The 16,518-nt window shown below is 40.7% G+C and overlaps 1 protein-coding gene across 2 annotated transcripts in view; it reads left to right on the top strand.

Moving 5' to 3' along the window:
• The window catches only part of Stxbp3 (syntaxin binding protein 3), a 49,320-nt gene that overhangs the window by 19,576 nt on the left and 13,226 nt on the right, over positions 1-16,518 (top strand). For both annotated transcript variants that reach the window (XR_008216301.1, XM_052730217.1), the window contains exons 7-11: positions 3,937-4,091; positions 7,322-7,412; positions 10,425-10,549; positions 15,114-15,209; positions 15,331-15,388. Coding sequence is in view for 1 of the 2 variants with exons in the window: in XM_052730217.1 (XP_052586177.1) it covers positions 3,937-4,091; positions 7,322-7,412; positions 10,425-10,549; positions 15,114-15,209; positions 15,331-15,388 (525 nt within the window). In the remaining variant the exon portion in view is untranslated. The remainder of the gene's footprint in view (positions 1-3,936; positions 4,092-7,321; positions 7,413-10,424; positions 10,550-15,113; positions 15,210-15,330; positions 15,389-16,518) is intronic.

The following is a 16,518-nucleotide window of genomic DNA, read 5'->3' as shown; positions in this document are numbered from 1 at the left end:
TTCCCATAATAAACAGAGAAACATGACCAGAGATTGGAATACAACATGAATGGTGAAAAGAGGAGCTTACATTTCATATCTGGCCCCAAATCCCATGTCTGTGAAGTTTCGTCACCATTCATTAGATTATGAAATTCAGAGATTTTTTTAGCTTTTGTAACTCTTTATGATATTTAAACAAAAGCTTTAAATAAATCTTTGATACCATAGAACTGGGAAGTAACTGTCCATCTGACACAGTTAATGAATCTTTGATTAATGATAGTGATGATGAGATTAGTAACCACCAATAGAGTGTTTACTCTGGCCGATAGTTTTCTTGGTTGCTTTACTTAAATTTAGTGATTTCATCTTTTCACGAGTCCTGTGGATACTTCTGTTCCCATGGTTTTGGTTTTTTTGTTTGTTTTTTGTTTTTAAGACACGGTCTCACTATGTAGCCCTGGCTATCCTGGAACTCACTATGTAGACCAGGCTGACCTGGAGCTCATAGAGAGTCACCTCTGCCTCCTGAGTGTTGGGATTAAAGGCGTGCCTGGCTTCTGTACCCATTTTAAAGGCTGGAAATTTAAGAGGTTAAACAACATACCCCAAGTTACACAGCCAATGAATAGATAGGCTTGTTATACTCAGTTCTCTGTTTAGATTTTAGATTATACAGAGGAATAGTTGGAGATTTTTTTGAACTACCAGGTCAGTATTTGGGAATAGAAAGATCCTAGATATAGCATTCCTCTTTTAAGCTTTGCTATTTGTGACAAAGACTATAATTCAAATTGTAAGATTTTAAGATTCAAAATATTTAAGTTTTCTTAAAATTCATCCTTTAATACAATATGTAAGTTTAGTGTAGGATGAAAATAGGCTTCCTAAAATCATGTGTAAACAGTGAATTTAAGCAGTAGTATAGTAAATGCTGTGGACGTTTCCAGACTGTTACTTCACAACAGATAATAGTTTCAGCCCCAGAATTCATTCAGACCCTACATTTGCTGTGTTTTCAGGAAGGAATTCCATAGCAGCGTGACTTAAGTTGATGATTTATGGCAGAAAATATCTATGTATATAAAGAAGTCCTTTGAGAAAGGTTACTGCCAGTCTGTGAAATATGATTTAAGGTCCTCTTCCTGTGTTTTTTCCTAAGTTTTCTCTCCTAACTTACTTCCTTGATATACATCTTACGAAAATTTACTTACAAAAATTATTTTGAGGTAGTGTCTGATTATACTAATAAGTACTGGGATTACAACTGTCTAATACCATGCCTAACTTTACCTAAGAAGTTTAATTGATATGGAAAAATTATGATGATAATAAAAGCATATTAGAAATACATGTGACATACTACTAAATTTAAACTTTGAGCTAGGAGCAGAGGCTTATCTGACATGCTCTCATAATATCACTTCAGGGCAGGGTGTGATAGAGCATGCCTAAAATAGCAGCTCTGGGGAGGCAGAGGGATAGGCTCGCAAGAGCAAGGCAGCCTGGTCCACAGAGACCAGAGACTGCTGGATGTAGGGTGTCCCCTGTGAGATGATGAGTGGGAGAGCTGTCTGTCCTCATTTGACAACTATGAAAGAGATACAAATATTCAAAAGTCCATCAGTTAGGATTAGGTTCAACTGAGCAGAGCAGGAAAATCTAAACTTCAGTGGCCCAAACAGTGTGAAAATGTACTTCTTTCTGCATAAGAAGTCAGGAAATGGGCTTTATAAACCTTACACAGTAGCTCTACAAATGTCAGGAGCCTATTCTCTTAGGCATTCCCTTCATGAGCCAGATGATTATAGAATTATTATATTCCTAATTGAGGTAGCAGGATAACAGAAGATATATAACAAGTAGAGAGACAGAATGAAATAAGAACCTTCATTTGTACTGTATTCACTAAAATGTAGTCCCACGACTACCCTAAGCACATAGGAAATTGAAAATGTCTTAGATGGGCGTGTATAGCTGTGCTTCCCGGTGACCTGGAGTTGTTACTGTAAAGTAAGGTATGTTTGTTGAGGACACATGGCACAGTCAGCCACAAAAGGAGTGTTTACTAGGAGATTGGGGATTCATTTATAGAATGAATAGAATTTTACATGGTTGCAATTAAGAGGTACAATCTAAGGGGTACGAATAACCTGAATGCAAAAACAGAAGCAGAACGATACGGGAACAATGGGAATATGGGTCACAAGCAGTGTTGCTAGACTAGATAAGTCTTACCATAAGCTGGCTGAGACTGTAGACTACAGGAAGCTCCAGCTTCCTCAAGATAATAGCTACAGATGAGCTACAGATAAGCTGGTACAGAAAACTTTGGACTGATCCTCAAGTCTTAGAAGTCACTATGAAGTCATTGTGATTGGCCGGGTTTGTTTTTTTTTTTTTTTTTTTTTTTTTTACATCTTCTATATTCTGGGACCTAAGCTGAAGAAAGCAGTGGAGATGTAACCAGGAAAAGAAAAAATGTTGGAGCCAAACAGCTGTTTTTTGTTACTCTTGGGGGTCATTTTTGTTGTGGGGATTTGTTTGGTTTTGGTAGGTGTTGGAGATCAAACACAGGGCCTTAAACATGTCAGATAAGCATTCTACCACTGAGCTATTACCCTTGCTGCCCCACCACACTCATGTACACATGTGTGCGTGCACGTGCGTGTGCACATGCACACACACCACATACACACGAGTGGTTCTTAGAGCTTCTTGTATGATACATGTCTCTTAAACTAACATTCCATAGTCAAGACATCAGTGGGTGGGAAATAGGTCCCCCTAGGGCAGTGGTTCTCAACCTCCTTAATGCTGCAGCCCTTTAATACAGTTCCTCTTGTTGTGGTGACCCCAACCATAACATTATGTTCGTTGCTACATAAGTGTAATTTTGCTACTGTTATGAATCATGATGTAAATATCTGTGTCTTCCAGTGGTCTTAGGTGACCCCTGTGAAAGGGTCATTGGACCTCCCCCGCAAAGGGATCAAACCCACAGGTTAGGAGCTGCTGCCATAGGCAGAAGTCCTTTAGGTATGGGATAGTAACACTTCTGAACAAGCAGTATTACCTGCTGCGGTGGGATAGTCTACAGTTCGTGTGCAGAGTACTTGCTGGTTGGTAAGCCTTTGAGAGCAGAGGCCCTGGGTTGGCACAACTGATCTTCAGTTTATGGTCGGGCTGCTGCTGTTGGTAGTTGGTTATGTTCGGAAAGTAAATGACTTTGAGTGAAAGGAAAAGCAAGGAAGTTTATTTGTACCTTGTTACATAACCTGTATTTGTTACTTCTCCATTCCTACACCCAGTGCCTTATCTAAGTTGAGAGGCATTACTCTTACTGGTTTTGAAAACCCCAAACTTAGTTTACTGGGGAGCTCTCAACTCCGGCCCTGTGTATCCCTCAAATAATATAGCAATAATGGACTGCCATTGTAATGCCCAGTTCTTTGTTAGCTGAGCGAGTGAATGTACCTGAGATTCCATTGTATTCATGTTAAGTCTTCGGTCTTTCACAGTGACTTCTGACTGGAGAAGAAAATCTTTAAGGATGTGATTCTAAGCTAGACAATTAAAGAGGTGTAGATGCAGCCTTGGGAAGTACTAGGTTAAGATTTTTCCAGTTTTCTTTCTGCCAGGCAGTGGATGTTTTCATTTTGGTACTTCCGACTTCAGACTCCTTTCTCTGTTGCACAAGTTGTAAACACAGTCAGTACACTCTGTATTTGAACAAGACTTGGAGGAGGCAGGCAGACTACACAGGAGGAGACTGAGTCAAGAGATGAAGGGTGAAAGCTGAGGCAGAGGCTGAGTAAGATACAGACAGCTGTGTCAGGAGACAGCCCGCAAGCACTGGTCCGCTAATGGCTCAAACCTCAGCTGCTTTTTCCTGATGGATGTTTAGAATCAAGTCTCTAGATTGACAGTGTAACTTTTCTTGACCTAACTTAGGTTTACACTCTTGATGTACCAGACGCGTTCTATTACTGTTACAGTCCAGACCCTAGTAACGGCAGCAGGAAAGAAGCAGTCATGGAGGCCATGGCTGAACAGATTGTGACCGTGTGTGCCACTCTGGATGAGAACCCTGGCGTGAGGTATAAGAGGTAAGGCACGGCAGTGTGCGTATTGTTCATTGTGATACGCCTAAAGCACCTCAGCTCTGCTTTTGTGTATCGCTGTGCGGAGTAGAGTTTCCCTGCACAGTTGCCAGGCTCTGCGGGAAGAAGATGGAGAGTGTAGACTCACACTCTTCACACTGACGGCAGAGTGACCAATGGCCTCTGTGAGTGTAGACTTCACACTCTTCACACTGACGGCAGAGTGACCAATGGCCTCTGTGAGTGTAGACTCACACTCTTCACACTGATGGCAGAGTGACCAATGGCCTCTGTGCTAAATTCCAGAACTGAATTTGGTTTTGTTCATTTAGAGAGTTTTGTTTGTTTTATCAGCTTATCCTTCGAGAGCTGTTTTATTGGGCTGTAATCTTGGCATTTAATAATTTATCATTACATTTCCACCAAATTTAAATGGCTTTATTATCTGGCCACTTGTTACAGTGTCTAAGCATTTCTAGTATTTGATCCCAGTGGGCGTTTTAAATAAATTTTAGAATTTGACATACCTTTATTTACTTATTTCTTTATAAAAACAAAGTTTATTGTAAGGTACATTCATTTTATGTATAAGATTTGTTAGTTCATTCCAATATGAACAGTAGCCACTTGACCCTCCTATGAAAGACAGCATCCGAAGTACCACACGGCCCCCCGATTCCTCCTGGCCACCTCCCCTTCCCCTCCCCAGAGCAAACTGCTGCTCACCTTTGACATGTGACTTAGTTTTGCCTGATTTTGAACTGCTCTAGATGAGATCATAGGATTTTGTTTCATAGTTTTTGTTCAGTGTTACTTTGTAAGGACTGTGTGTTGTCAGTCACTTCGGGCTGTAATCCTGGCTCTGCTGCTGGCTGTGTTTGATTCGATCTCAGAATTTATAATTAGAAAATGGAATGATGCTGATAGCTCTCTCACGGGGTTGTTAGAATGAAGGGCGTTCTCCTGTACATCACTAAGAGCGATGGTGACACACACTGCTGCTACATGCAGTGAGTGCACATTGACCGTTCCTTGAGCACATCCGTTAGCTGAGTATTGGCGTTTGTCCGGTTGATTGGTGCACCATTTCGATGCAAGTTTATGTATTACGGTACACTCCATCTCTCTTACCGTGGGCATTTTAAAGTCCACTGTTGGGAGCTGGCAGCATGGCTCAGCAGGTAAAGGGGCTTGCTCCCCAGGGTCTGGGACCCCGAGCTTGAGCCACAGGGCCTGCATGGTGGAAGAAGAGAATCAGCCGTTATCACAGCTGTCCTGTGACCTCTGTACCTGCACTACTCCATGCTAGTATCCACAAATAAATAAACAGATGTAGAAAATAGTAACATCTGCTGTTAATTATTAAAGCAATATCATCTCTAACTCAGACATCACCAAACAAGCTTTTTACCTTGGGAATTAGAACTTGTAAAAAATATGCTAATTATGGTCTGGCTTAGTGGAGCTGAGCTAAGTGGTTTGCCTCTTGCTAGACAGAGTTTAGTGACTTTTAAGCTTCTACTATTGATGGTTGGTTATGCTCAGAAAAGTGAGTAAGCATAAACCATTTTATAGTCTAATAGCTTGCATACAGACATATTTATTTATTAAAAAATGAAACAACAGCCATAGCTTTAAAAATTCTGGGGCTTGCCGGGCGGTGGTGGCGCACGCCTTTAATCCCAGCACTCGGGAGGCAGAGCCAGGCGGATCTCTGTGAGTTCGAGGCCAGTCTGGGCTACCAAGTGAGTTCCAGGAGAGGCGCAAAGCTACACAGAGAAACCCTGTCTCGAAAAAACAAAAAAAAACAAAAAAAAAAACAAAAAAAAAAAAATTCTGGGGCTGGGAGATGGCTCCATTGGTAAAACACTTGCCTTGCAAGCCTGAGGAACTGAGTTCAGATCCCCAGCAGTCACTCAAGCCCATGTTCCTGTGTCTGCCACACCAGCACTCAGGAAGTAGCCAGCCAGTCTAGCTGGAAGGGTGAGCTCCAGTGTCAGTGGAGACCCTGTCCCAAACAAATAAAGTGAAGGGTGACAGGAAAACCCCATTGTTAACCTCCGACCTCCACAGACACACAGGTGGGCTCACCCACACACACACACATACCATGTGCATCATAAATACACAAATTCTACCTGTTCTCTAACAGAATATTCCTTTATGCTATATAAACTGTTAAGGTAAATTCTAAAATAAAATTACCTCTTTTTCACTTTTTGACAAAAAATTTAAAAAATCACTCTTTGTAGGTGTGCCTTTATTTTTCAAATATAAAACCAAAAGATTCCTAAACACTTTAAAAGCCTCATATGAGGACCCCCCTTCCCCATTTTTCAGGTTAGTGTGCTAGTGGAAGAGCATTTTCCACCATTTTTCTTGTAGGTTTAGAAAATAATACTGATACCACTGGTCATGAATTTACTACTTAAAGTATGATACTACCATTCTTATTGTTTATTATGAAATATTTATTGACTTTTATTTATGTATATGCGTTTGTGCCTGCATGAACTTATATGCACCACATGTTGCACATGTTGCCCCCGAGGCCAGAAGAGGGACTGGAGTTACAGGCAGTTAGCTGCCTCGTGTGGGTTCTAGGAACCAAACCCTCGTCCCCTGCAAGAACAGTGAGCACTTGAAACCACTGAGCCTGTCTACCAGTGCTGCCATTTTATAAGATAGAGTGTACAAGGTTTTAATCAGTAGCTACATTGGAAAACTGAGCAAAGGAGGGGGTGTGAGGAAATACCAGACTGCTACTAGGGGTATAATCGCCACTTCACTTGGAAAGCAAAGTTGAGCATGCGTGTACCCTCTGACCCAGGATTCATCCCTTCATATTCAGTGTGCCTAGAGAAATGTATGCATGGAGAAATGTGCCAAGCATATTTTTTCCATGTTGTTTTTAATGGTATGAAATTGAGAATGGTTTTGGTGTCCATCTACTTTCAGGGGATGAATATATAGAATCTGGTGTAGTGATGGAGGGAGGGGATATGGGAATGGCAACTTTATATGTAATATTTTATTCCTTCATATTAAAATATCTGAAGCACATGCTGAAGCTATGGCAATTATGTGATATGTTTAATATCTGAAGTTTTCCATATTTGTAAATTTTTGCATTTTATAAACATAAAGTTGCAAAGTCTTGTTTTAGAATTTAACTTTTACAGTATTGTAAAGTGTGTCCTGAAAGATAATTGTTAAAACATTTTTTCCATTTCTAGTAAACCTCTAGATAATGCCAGTAAGCTTGCACAACTGGTTGAAAAAAAACTTGAAGACTACTACAAAATGGATGAAAATGGCCCAATAAAGGTAATTTATAAGTGGCGAGTATGGCTACACAAAGTCTGTGTTTCCTCTATACATCAGAGCAACCTGTGTTCATTCATTTTCTAGTATCGATTTGCAGATCATTAAGATGGATCTACAGTTCTGATTTGAGAGTCCTTAAGCAGAAACCTTAGTAGATAGTGTGGTTTGACCGTGCGGTCTAGGAGGAGGCTGGAGGCTTTGAAGCCATTTAGTGAATAATTACGTTAATTAAGGCATCTTCTTTGAACTAAATTTTTGTCTCTATAAAGTGGAAATAATAATGCCTATTTTTAAGCTAATCAAAGGATTAAATGAGTTAATGTGTATGGAGTCTTCAGAATAATGGCTTCCACTAAGTTAATATTTAATAAATGCTGGGATTCCCACTGTTACTCGCTCTGCAACCTTGAGTTGTTTCTGATCTCTGAAATGAATGAGATAATTTGTGCCTTGCTTGGCTGATATGAGAATTAGATGAGGTAACATCTAAGTATTTTGTACATGTAAGAGTAATAAATAGCAACCTTTGTTATTGTCTTCTAAAAATTATGTAATGTAATCCAAGAGTAAGGTTGGGACCTGGGGAATGCCAGCATGTAAGTGTGGCTGGAGAAGGAAGAGCTGAGGAAGGAGATGGACAAGTGGTGTCGGAGGCTGAGAGGCTGTATCATAATAGCTGGAGCGTAAAGGTAGGAACTACCTTAGTTCAGAAGAGGAGATGGCCAAGGAAACCACTGATTGTCGGCGCTGTGTTGTCAGCGGCTTGAGAGGAATACACAGAATACAGTGGCAACACAGGCTGGTACTTACCTTACTCTAAACCAGTCTTAGAAGGCATCCTGCAGGAAGAGGCCTTGAGCTTCAAGAATAACTATAGCATGAGAAATAGGATAATATAATAATATCTCATAAAAAAGGTAAAATTCAGTGTTAGACAACATGAATGGAAGATGTCAGTTTAGAAGTTCTGCTGGTTACTTGAAAAGTTAGTGACTTTTGGCTTGGAGGTCTAGTAAAAGCTGTTACTCTGTTACAAAGGTAGAGTGGCTTTATAAACATAGTGGGCAGTGAATACAAATATTTGTTAAACCAAAGAATTTTAGTAAATATCTCTTTAGTTCTGTATAGTTTCAGTGGAAAAAAGGCAAAATGCTCACTCGCTTTCTCCCTCTCCCTCTCCCTCTCCTTTTATTTCTCCTGGGAAATGACATGCCCTTCAATTGATACCTTTCTTATTCAAGCACCTGATGAAGGCTTACCTTTTTTCGAAGCCTTTCCTGATTCTTCAAGCCAAGTGCTACCATGGTCTCTCATATCCCAAGCTTTTCTGTAAATGCCCAGGACTGCCTTTTAGTTTGTGTGTTTCTGCAGACTCAGCTCATGGATGTTGTGTTTCATGGTAATGCATTTAACCTTCACAACAGTCTCACAAGGGAAAGGTTCTGTTGTTTTATATCATTAATACTAACGTAAGAAAGGTTGAAAAACTTAGGTGAGGTCATACAAAAAGAAACCGACCATGACTGAACTCAACCCCAGATTTGTTTCCAAAGTCTTTATCACTGTACCGTCTTGTTTCACCTTTATTAGGAGAGGCGGTAATTCAGACGTATTTTAAAAGTCTAGCTTATGTGATTTACCTCTGTCTGCTAATTGTAAAGTCATGGGAAATGTTGTCTGAATTATAGTTAATTACCTCTTATTTCTTTGACTAATAAGCTAAAGAGTTAGCTATGTTTAAGAGTGAATTGTGAACCAGGATTGGTACCACAGGCCTGTAATCCTAGATTACTTTGGGGGCTGAGGAAGGAAGATCACAAGTTCAGGGCCTGCCTGGGGTACAAAGTGAGCTCAAGGCTAGCCTATCTCAGAATCAAAAGTGAATAATAGCTTAGTGGTAGAGCATCTGCCTGGGTTTGATTCCCACTACCACCACCCCCTTTACCCCTCAGAAGAACTGGAGAAGATTCAAACATTAGCAGTAGAATTTCCAAACACTGCTACTCAGCCACTGTTTAGTGGTTGGTGTTGTGTTTGAGTTAATGTTAACAGGGTTTTTATTATGATTTATAGTCTTAGTTGTCATTAATATAATCTCTATTTTTTGTTGTTGTTTTTTGTTTTGTTTTGTTTTGTTTTTTGAGACAGGGTTTCTCTGTGTAATAGCCCTGGCTGTCCTGGAACTCACTCTATAGATCAGGCTGGCCTTGAACTCACAGAGATCCACCCACCTCTGCCTCCTCTGCCTACTGAGTGCTGGGATTAAAAGCATGTGCCACCACTGCTTGGCTAATATAATCTCTACTCCTAAAATAGCATAGTAGTCAAAGTACAAGCATTGGGATAAGCTGTAATGGACTCATTGTCATGTGGATATGACAATGTCTGTCTCAAGAGTTGCTGTAAGAACTGTGAGGTAGTACCGCTGTGAAACAAGTATGTCTTTGTTGTCTAGCAAATGTCTAACACAGAGGACTCAAGTAGTAGCTACTATTCATAATTTATGTCAGCCCTTTTTTTTGTGGAACCGAATGGACAAGAAGATAACTTCGGCCAGGAGTGGTAGTAGTATGTGTCTGTAGGTCCACCACGTGAGAAACTGAGGCAGGATGGTGAGACCAAAGCCAGCCTGGATTAGCTACATAGTGAGATCCCGTCCTGGAAAAAGAAGAAAAGGAAAAAAGAATATTTAGGGAAAGCTAGATGTTACTTCTTCAAAGACAATTAGGGAATACTATATTGATGTCTATAGCCTCTTAATCTAATTATGAAAATATTAGTTGTGTAGTCCTGTTTTTCTCTACTGTGCCACTCATGTTTTTGTTTGTTTTAATATAATTTCACATCTTAAGGCAGTTAACCATTTGTTTTATTGTGTGTTTTTGTTGAGGGAAAGGATTAAATTTACTTTTATTAAATAATTAAAATTATTATTAAAAATTTAAGATATTAAAAATGTGTTCACATAAAGATACTGAAATTTCTTAAGATAATTTTATCTTGTTATTCTAGGGTAAAACTCATTCCCAGCTCTTAATAATTGACCGTGGCTTTGATCCTGTGTCCACTGTCCTGCATGAACTGACCTTTCAGGCAATGGCATATGATCTACTACCAATTGAGAATGATACATACAAGCAAGTATAAATTGAAGGGCTCGTAGAGGGCTTGTAGACAGACTCTCTAATGACTCACGGTGACGGCAGAAAGCTGAAAGACCTGGGACCTGCTTGTTCAGATCTCTCTCTCTCTCTCTCTCTCTCTCTCTCTCTCTCCTGTAACTGTAACCCTGACAAAATGTTTGCTCTGTAAGCTAATGGGCAGCTTGCTTTAGAGCTTTTAAGTGCATTTACCTCCTTAACTATTCCACACAACAGAGGTGCATTTAAACAAGTCGAATTAGGACTTTTCACTTACATTCAGAGTAAATGTCAGGCCCATTATTATATTTCTTTTTTATTTATTCATTTTTATTTTATGTGCATTGATGTTTTTGCCTTCGTGTATGTCTGTGTGAGGGTGTCGGATGCCATGTGGGTACTGGGAATTGAATGCAAGTCCTCTAGGAGAGCAGCCAGTGCTCTTAAATCACTGAGCCATCTTTCCAGCCCCCCATTATTATATTTCATATATATTATAGTCGCAATGATTTGGCTGTGTTTATTCTAAATCATATACCCCAAAGTGTCTTGTCCATGTAATTTACAACACTTACTGAGAATAGGCACGATCTCACTCTTTTCATAGTTATTGATGTAATCTTCAAGTAAGGGTATTACTTTTCAAGTAAGGGCAAGTAAGGGAAGTGAAGTAAAATGAAGCCATTTTACTTACCATCATTTAATTTATACATATACGCACACACTCATTGTGCTTTTTGACATCATGATCTCTAAATTCCAGGTAGTCATTTCTCAGCCAATATTTGCTACTTGAAGCCAGGCATACAGCACACCTCCGTGATTCCAGCATTTGGGAACATTTAACAGAAGAATCATGACTTTGATGCCAGCCTGGACTACATGGCAGGATTCAAGCCAGATCTACCGGTTGAACACAGTAGTAAAAAGGAGTATTTGTTTTAGGAAATTTTGTTTATATTAATTTAGTAGAGCTGGGTCCAGAGATTCAAACCTATAATTCCAGCTGCTTGGGAGGCTTAGGGAGGCTTAGGCAGGAGCATCACAAGTTCAAGGCCAGTCTGGGAAATTTAGTAAGACCCTAACTCAAAATAATTTTTTTTTACATTTAAATAAATGAATAAAAAAGGACTTAGTTGTAGCGCCCTTGCCTAGTATGTATGAAGCCCTACGTTAAATCCATTGTACCACAAAAATAACCTAATTAAGTAATAGTAGTTTATTAAATAAATGCAACTTTTGTCAATTATGATACTTTGCAATTTTTCTTAAATTGTGTATTTTCTGTTGTGTTTCATTAAACCTTGATTTTTTTTTAAGTTCTTCTGTATTGTTTGTATCAATATTAGCCAGGAAATCAGTAGAGCCATTTTTCTATTGTAAAAACTGTTTTCAGCAGTTTGTTTGGAATTTTCAGAAGTATTATCTACACCCCTGTTATCTATAGGTCTCCAAGCTGCATTGTTCAGTAGGTTTTGAAAAAAATCTGGTATCACACAATAGGGAATTTGGTTCTAGACTTGCCAGAAGTTTTAGACAGCACTTACCTAGTATTAAAATGTGTTCTCTCCAGGTTTAATTGCTTAAGAGTAAGGAAGGTGGTTAATTTTTTTAAAGACAGCAATACCCTCTGACCAAGTCACAATAGTTCAGAGAGAAGACCGACCGATACAGGAGTCTAAACCCCCTGTGTTCCATGAGTTCTTATTAACAGTAGTGTTGTAGTGTTTTTGGCGTGTGTGTGTGTGTGTGTGTGTGCGCGCGCCTTGCCATGCATGTGGAGTTCTAAGGACCATCATGCAGAGTGGGTTCTCTCCTTCCTCCGTGAGTCCGTGTTTGAACCCCAAACTCCAGCCTGTCAGCCTTCTACTGTGAGTTCTTTCATCCACCAAGCCAGCCAGAAAGTCTACCTCTGTTACTAAATCCAAAAGTCTGGTCTCACTGCTTCCTAGGGTTGGAATGTCGTTCTAGTGTTCAGTTTGGGGACTCTGTTTGTAGACTTTCAGAAGCACACTTAGTCTCAAGGTTTGTCTGCCATCGACTCACTGAGCCTTAACTTCATATTCATATCAACTCACTCATGAATATCTTTATTTGAAATGTCTGGTGAGCATCTTAAACTTCTGTGTCAACCTGAGTTGCTGGTGGCCCCCTTCAAAGCATTCCATGCTTCCCAAGTAAATGCAGCTCCTGTCTCGTAGTGTCTTACTCGGTCATGGCCAATCAAGTTCAAAAACACTCAGTTCAGTAGTAAATTGTTAATAAATAAAGTTGCCCTGGGGGTCAGAGCTATTAGCAAGCCATAGGAAAGCTGGGCGGTGGTGGCACAGGCCTTTAATCCCAGAACTTGGTAGGCAGAGCTAGGTAGATCTCTGTGTGTTCAGGGATACAGCCAGCATTGGAGACACACGCCTTTAATCTCAATACCAACCATAGAAGACCTGGAGGTCTGTATAGGCAGACAGTGACGAGGCGGTCATGTGTTTGGGTTTACAACCAATGAGAAGGCAGAACCGAAAGTCTTTTTATATAAAGACTTTAACACAGGAAGTAGCTCTCTTTCGGAGAGGTAGGACCACTGCAGGAGGAAGGGTAAGGTTTTAGCTCTTAGCTCTGACCTCTTGGCTTTCTTCTTTGTATTGGTTCTGTGTTTCTTATTTAATAAGACAGTTGGTTACATCTACAGTAAATCTTTAGGACTACATTTTAAAGACCTGATTTTCCAACTGGTTTATGTCAGCAGACTTAGCCTCAAGCTCATGATGTTGCCCACACTCACTGTCTTCTGTCTTTGGGCCCCACCCCCTTTACTTTTTCCCCAACTCGGGAGAAAGAAAATCTTAGTAAGATCCAGGTCAGTGCATATCACTTCACTCAGAACCTCTCAATTACTTCCCGTTTTCCTCAGAGACAAAGGAAAGTAGATACAATCGTCCCCAAGCCTCACATGACCTGTGTCCCCCCATTGGAGTTTGATTTGATGGCCTGCTATTCACCCCTGTGTCCCACACACTAGTGGGGCTCACCTCCCTGCTAATCTCCATCACATACATCCTCCCAGGACCTCTAAATTTACTCTAATGGGTTGTTGTAATCTTGGAGTGTTGTCCTCATGCTACTGGTTTGCTTATAATCCACTCAGATGGCAAAGGTATTATGTAATGCTTAGGTCAGCCTTGTCATTAAGCACAGCTATTTTATCTTTGCGTATCTCAGACCACACAGGAAGATTGTTTTGTAAATGAAGCCTATAATTTGGGGTTATAGAAATTACTGCATTCATAGAACAGAAATGGACATGTATTGTCCATAGTTCAGAACTAAGAAAATGCTGTGTAGTCCCTAATCTGCCTCAGGAAATTGACATTCCCAAGGACAGTGGAGTTTTTTCTACCTGCACAAATAGAAGAAGGGTATTTGCACTATGTAGCTGGAGAGTTTTTTCTCTGGGTCCCGCCAAGCCCCGGCAGTCCAACAGCCCACTAATAAAATAAACATACAGACGCTTATATTATTTACAAACTGTATGACTGCAGTAGGCTTCTTGTTATCTAGTTTTTTATCTTAAATTAACCCATATCTATTAGTCTATAAGTTGTCACGTGGCTCGTGGCTTTCCAGTACCTTATATCTTGCTTGTCATGGTGGCGGCTGGCAGCATCTCTCTGCCTCAGCCTTTTATTTTTTAGAATTTTCTTTTTTGTTTGTCCCGCCTGTACTTCTTGTCTGGCTACTGGCCAATCAGCATTTTATTTACTAACCAATCAGAGCAACACATTTGACATACAGAACATCTCACAGCAGCACTAAAAAAGAAATGGCATTGAGGAGATCAGTTAAAAGCCCATTTCATGGGTTCCATGAACCTTAAATTGTTGCTTACTCAGGGAGAGCTTGGTAAAGCTGTCACAGTATTTTGACAGCCATATTAGTTTTTCTCATTTCTTCTGTTCTTTAAAGGAGGTGTGACTATAGGGTTGGTTAGGATAAAGCCTCAGATGATGGCTTGTGAATTTGTGTCAAACACTCCCAGCAGGCTAACAGGAGCCATAGCTCCTAGCAGATGTTTGTTTGCTGGCTGAACTGTGGGTTGTTAGCATATCACAATCATTTTAAGCGATTAAAGACACAGCTGCTTGTATATTCAGCTTGGTTCGCTTGACTAGTCTTTGTAGTCTTTGTATTTGAGACAGGGTCTCATGGAACTCAGGCTGGCCCTGAACGCTGTTGTCAGGGTGACCTTGACTCCGGTCCTTCTAACCTCTGCCTTCCAGGTGCCGCTGCACCTAGCTGCTTTTATTCTTAACACTCACTGGGCTGTTGAATTTTTGCTTTGTAAGATGACATTCTGCCAAGACTGTAAACCTAGCATCTGAGAGGAAAAAGATGTTTTCCTAGAACCTTCCTAATAGAAGGTTCTGATCTGCTTTGGGATTTGACCCCTCACGTAGCAGACTGAGTCTGTACTCTTCAGTTTGATTTTCAAAATTGTTGTTTAGAATAATGTTTCTTCTGCTTTCTGAGGAAGAGAATCCCAAACTGTTCTCCTTGATCTGTTTAGATACAGAACAGATGGAAAGGACAAGGAAGCCATTCTCGAAGAAGACGATGACCTGTGGGTCCGGGTCCGGCACCGGCACATCGCGGTTGTCTTGGAGTATGTGAGCCTGTTCTAATTTACTCTGTAGTTTAGGTACTAAATTATTAAAGTATATTTTATAACTTTCAAATAGTTTTGTAAAGAACTAACTTAGAAATTTTTCTCACATATCTGACAGGGAAATTCCAAAACTTATGAAAGAAATTTCATCAACCAAGAAAGCTACAGAGGGAAAGGTAAGAGTCTTTCAGAGTGGTAGCAGAGGTGCACTTTTACTCTGAGTCCTCAAGTTGAAGTCAGTCTCACTATGGAGCTGAGGATGACCTTGAACACGAGTTCCTGCCTCCATCACTCAGGTGCTAGGATTGCAGCTGTGTACTGCACAGGTCATTTAATAATTGTGGGGTGTGTGTGTGTATGACTCTGTGTGTGTGTATGACTCTGTGTGTGTATATGACTGTGTGTGTGCATAACTCTGTGTCTGTGTGTGTGCATGACTGTGTTTGACTCTGTGTGTGTATGACTGTGTGTCTGTGTGTGTGTGCACGACTGTGTGTGTATATGACTGTGTGTGTGCATGACTGTGTGTGTGTATGACTGTGTGTGTGTGACTGTGTGTGTGTATGACTGTGTGTGTGTCTCTGTGTGTGTGTATGACTGTGTGTGTGCATGACTGTGTATGTATGACTCTGTGTGCATGACTCTGTGTGCATGACTCGGTGTGTGTGTCTGTGTGTGTGTGTGTGTGTGTGTGTGTGTGTGTGTGTGCGTGTGTGCATGACTGTCATGACTGTGTGTGTATGACTGTGTGTACATGACTCTGTGTGTGTGTGTGTGTGTGTGTGTGTGTGTGTGTGTGTGTGTGTGTGTGACGTGACGGTCAGAGGACAGCCTTTGGCGGTTGGTTTCTCTCCTACCTTACATGGGTTCCAGGGCTCACGCTCAGGCTACCAGGCTTGCACAGCAGGTGCTTTTACCCACTCCGCCACCTTGTCGGCCCTGCAGAGGCAAATTGTGAACAGAGTTGAAAGTGAAAACGATGAAAATTACTGTTACCTTTCCATTTGGGGACCATTCTAGCACAGAGAGAAATAGAAAAACTCCTGTGTACCCGTCACCTCATCTTTGAAAATTAGCAGCGTTTTTACCTGTGTTACTGCCGTTACAGTTTAGGTTTAAAGGCCATTCAGTCAGTTTCATCAGTGAGGGTTGGGTGTGGTTTTGTAAGAATCTCACTGTGGGGCTGGAGAGATGGCTCAGAGGTTAAGAACATTGACTGCTCTTCCAGAGGTCCTGAGTTCAATTTCCAGCAACCACATGGTGGCTCACAACCATCTGTAATGAGATCTGGCGCCCTCTTCTGGCC

The sequence above is a fragment of the Peromyscus californicus genome, unplaced genomic scaffold (genome assembly GCF_007827085.1).
Source record: "Peromyscus californicus insignis strain IS unplaced genomic scaffold, ASM782708v3 Scaffold_9__1_contigs__length_137607984, whole genome shotgun sequence".
Classification (NCBI taxonomy): domain Eukaryota; kingdom Metazoa; phylum Chordata; class Mammalia; order Rodentia; family Cricetidae; genus Peromyscus; species Peromyscus californicus.
The sequence above is the reverse complement of the archived record's forward strand: the minus strand, read 5'-3'. Positions and strand labels throughout refer to the sequence as shown.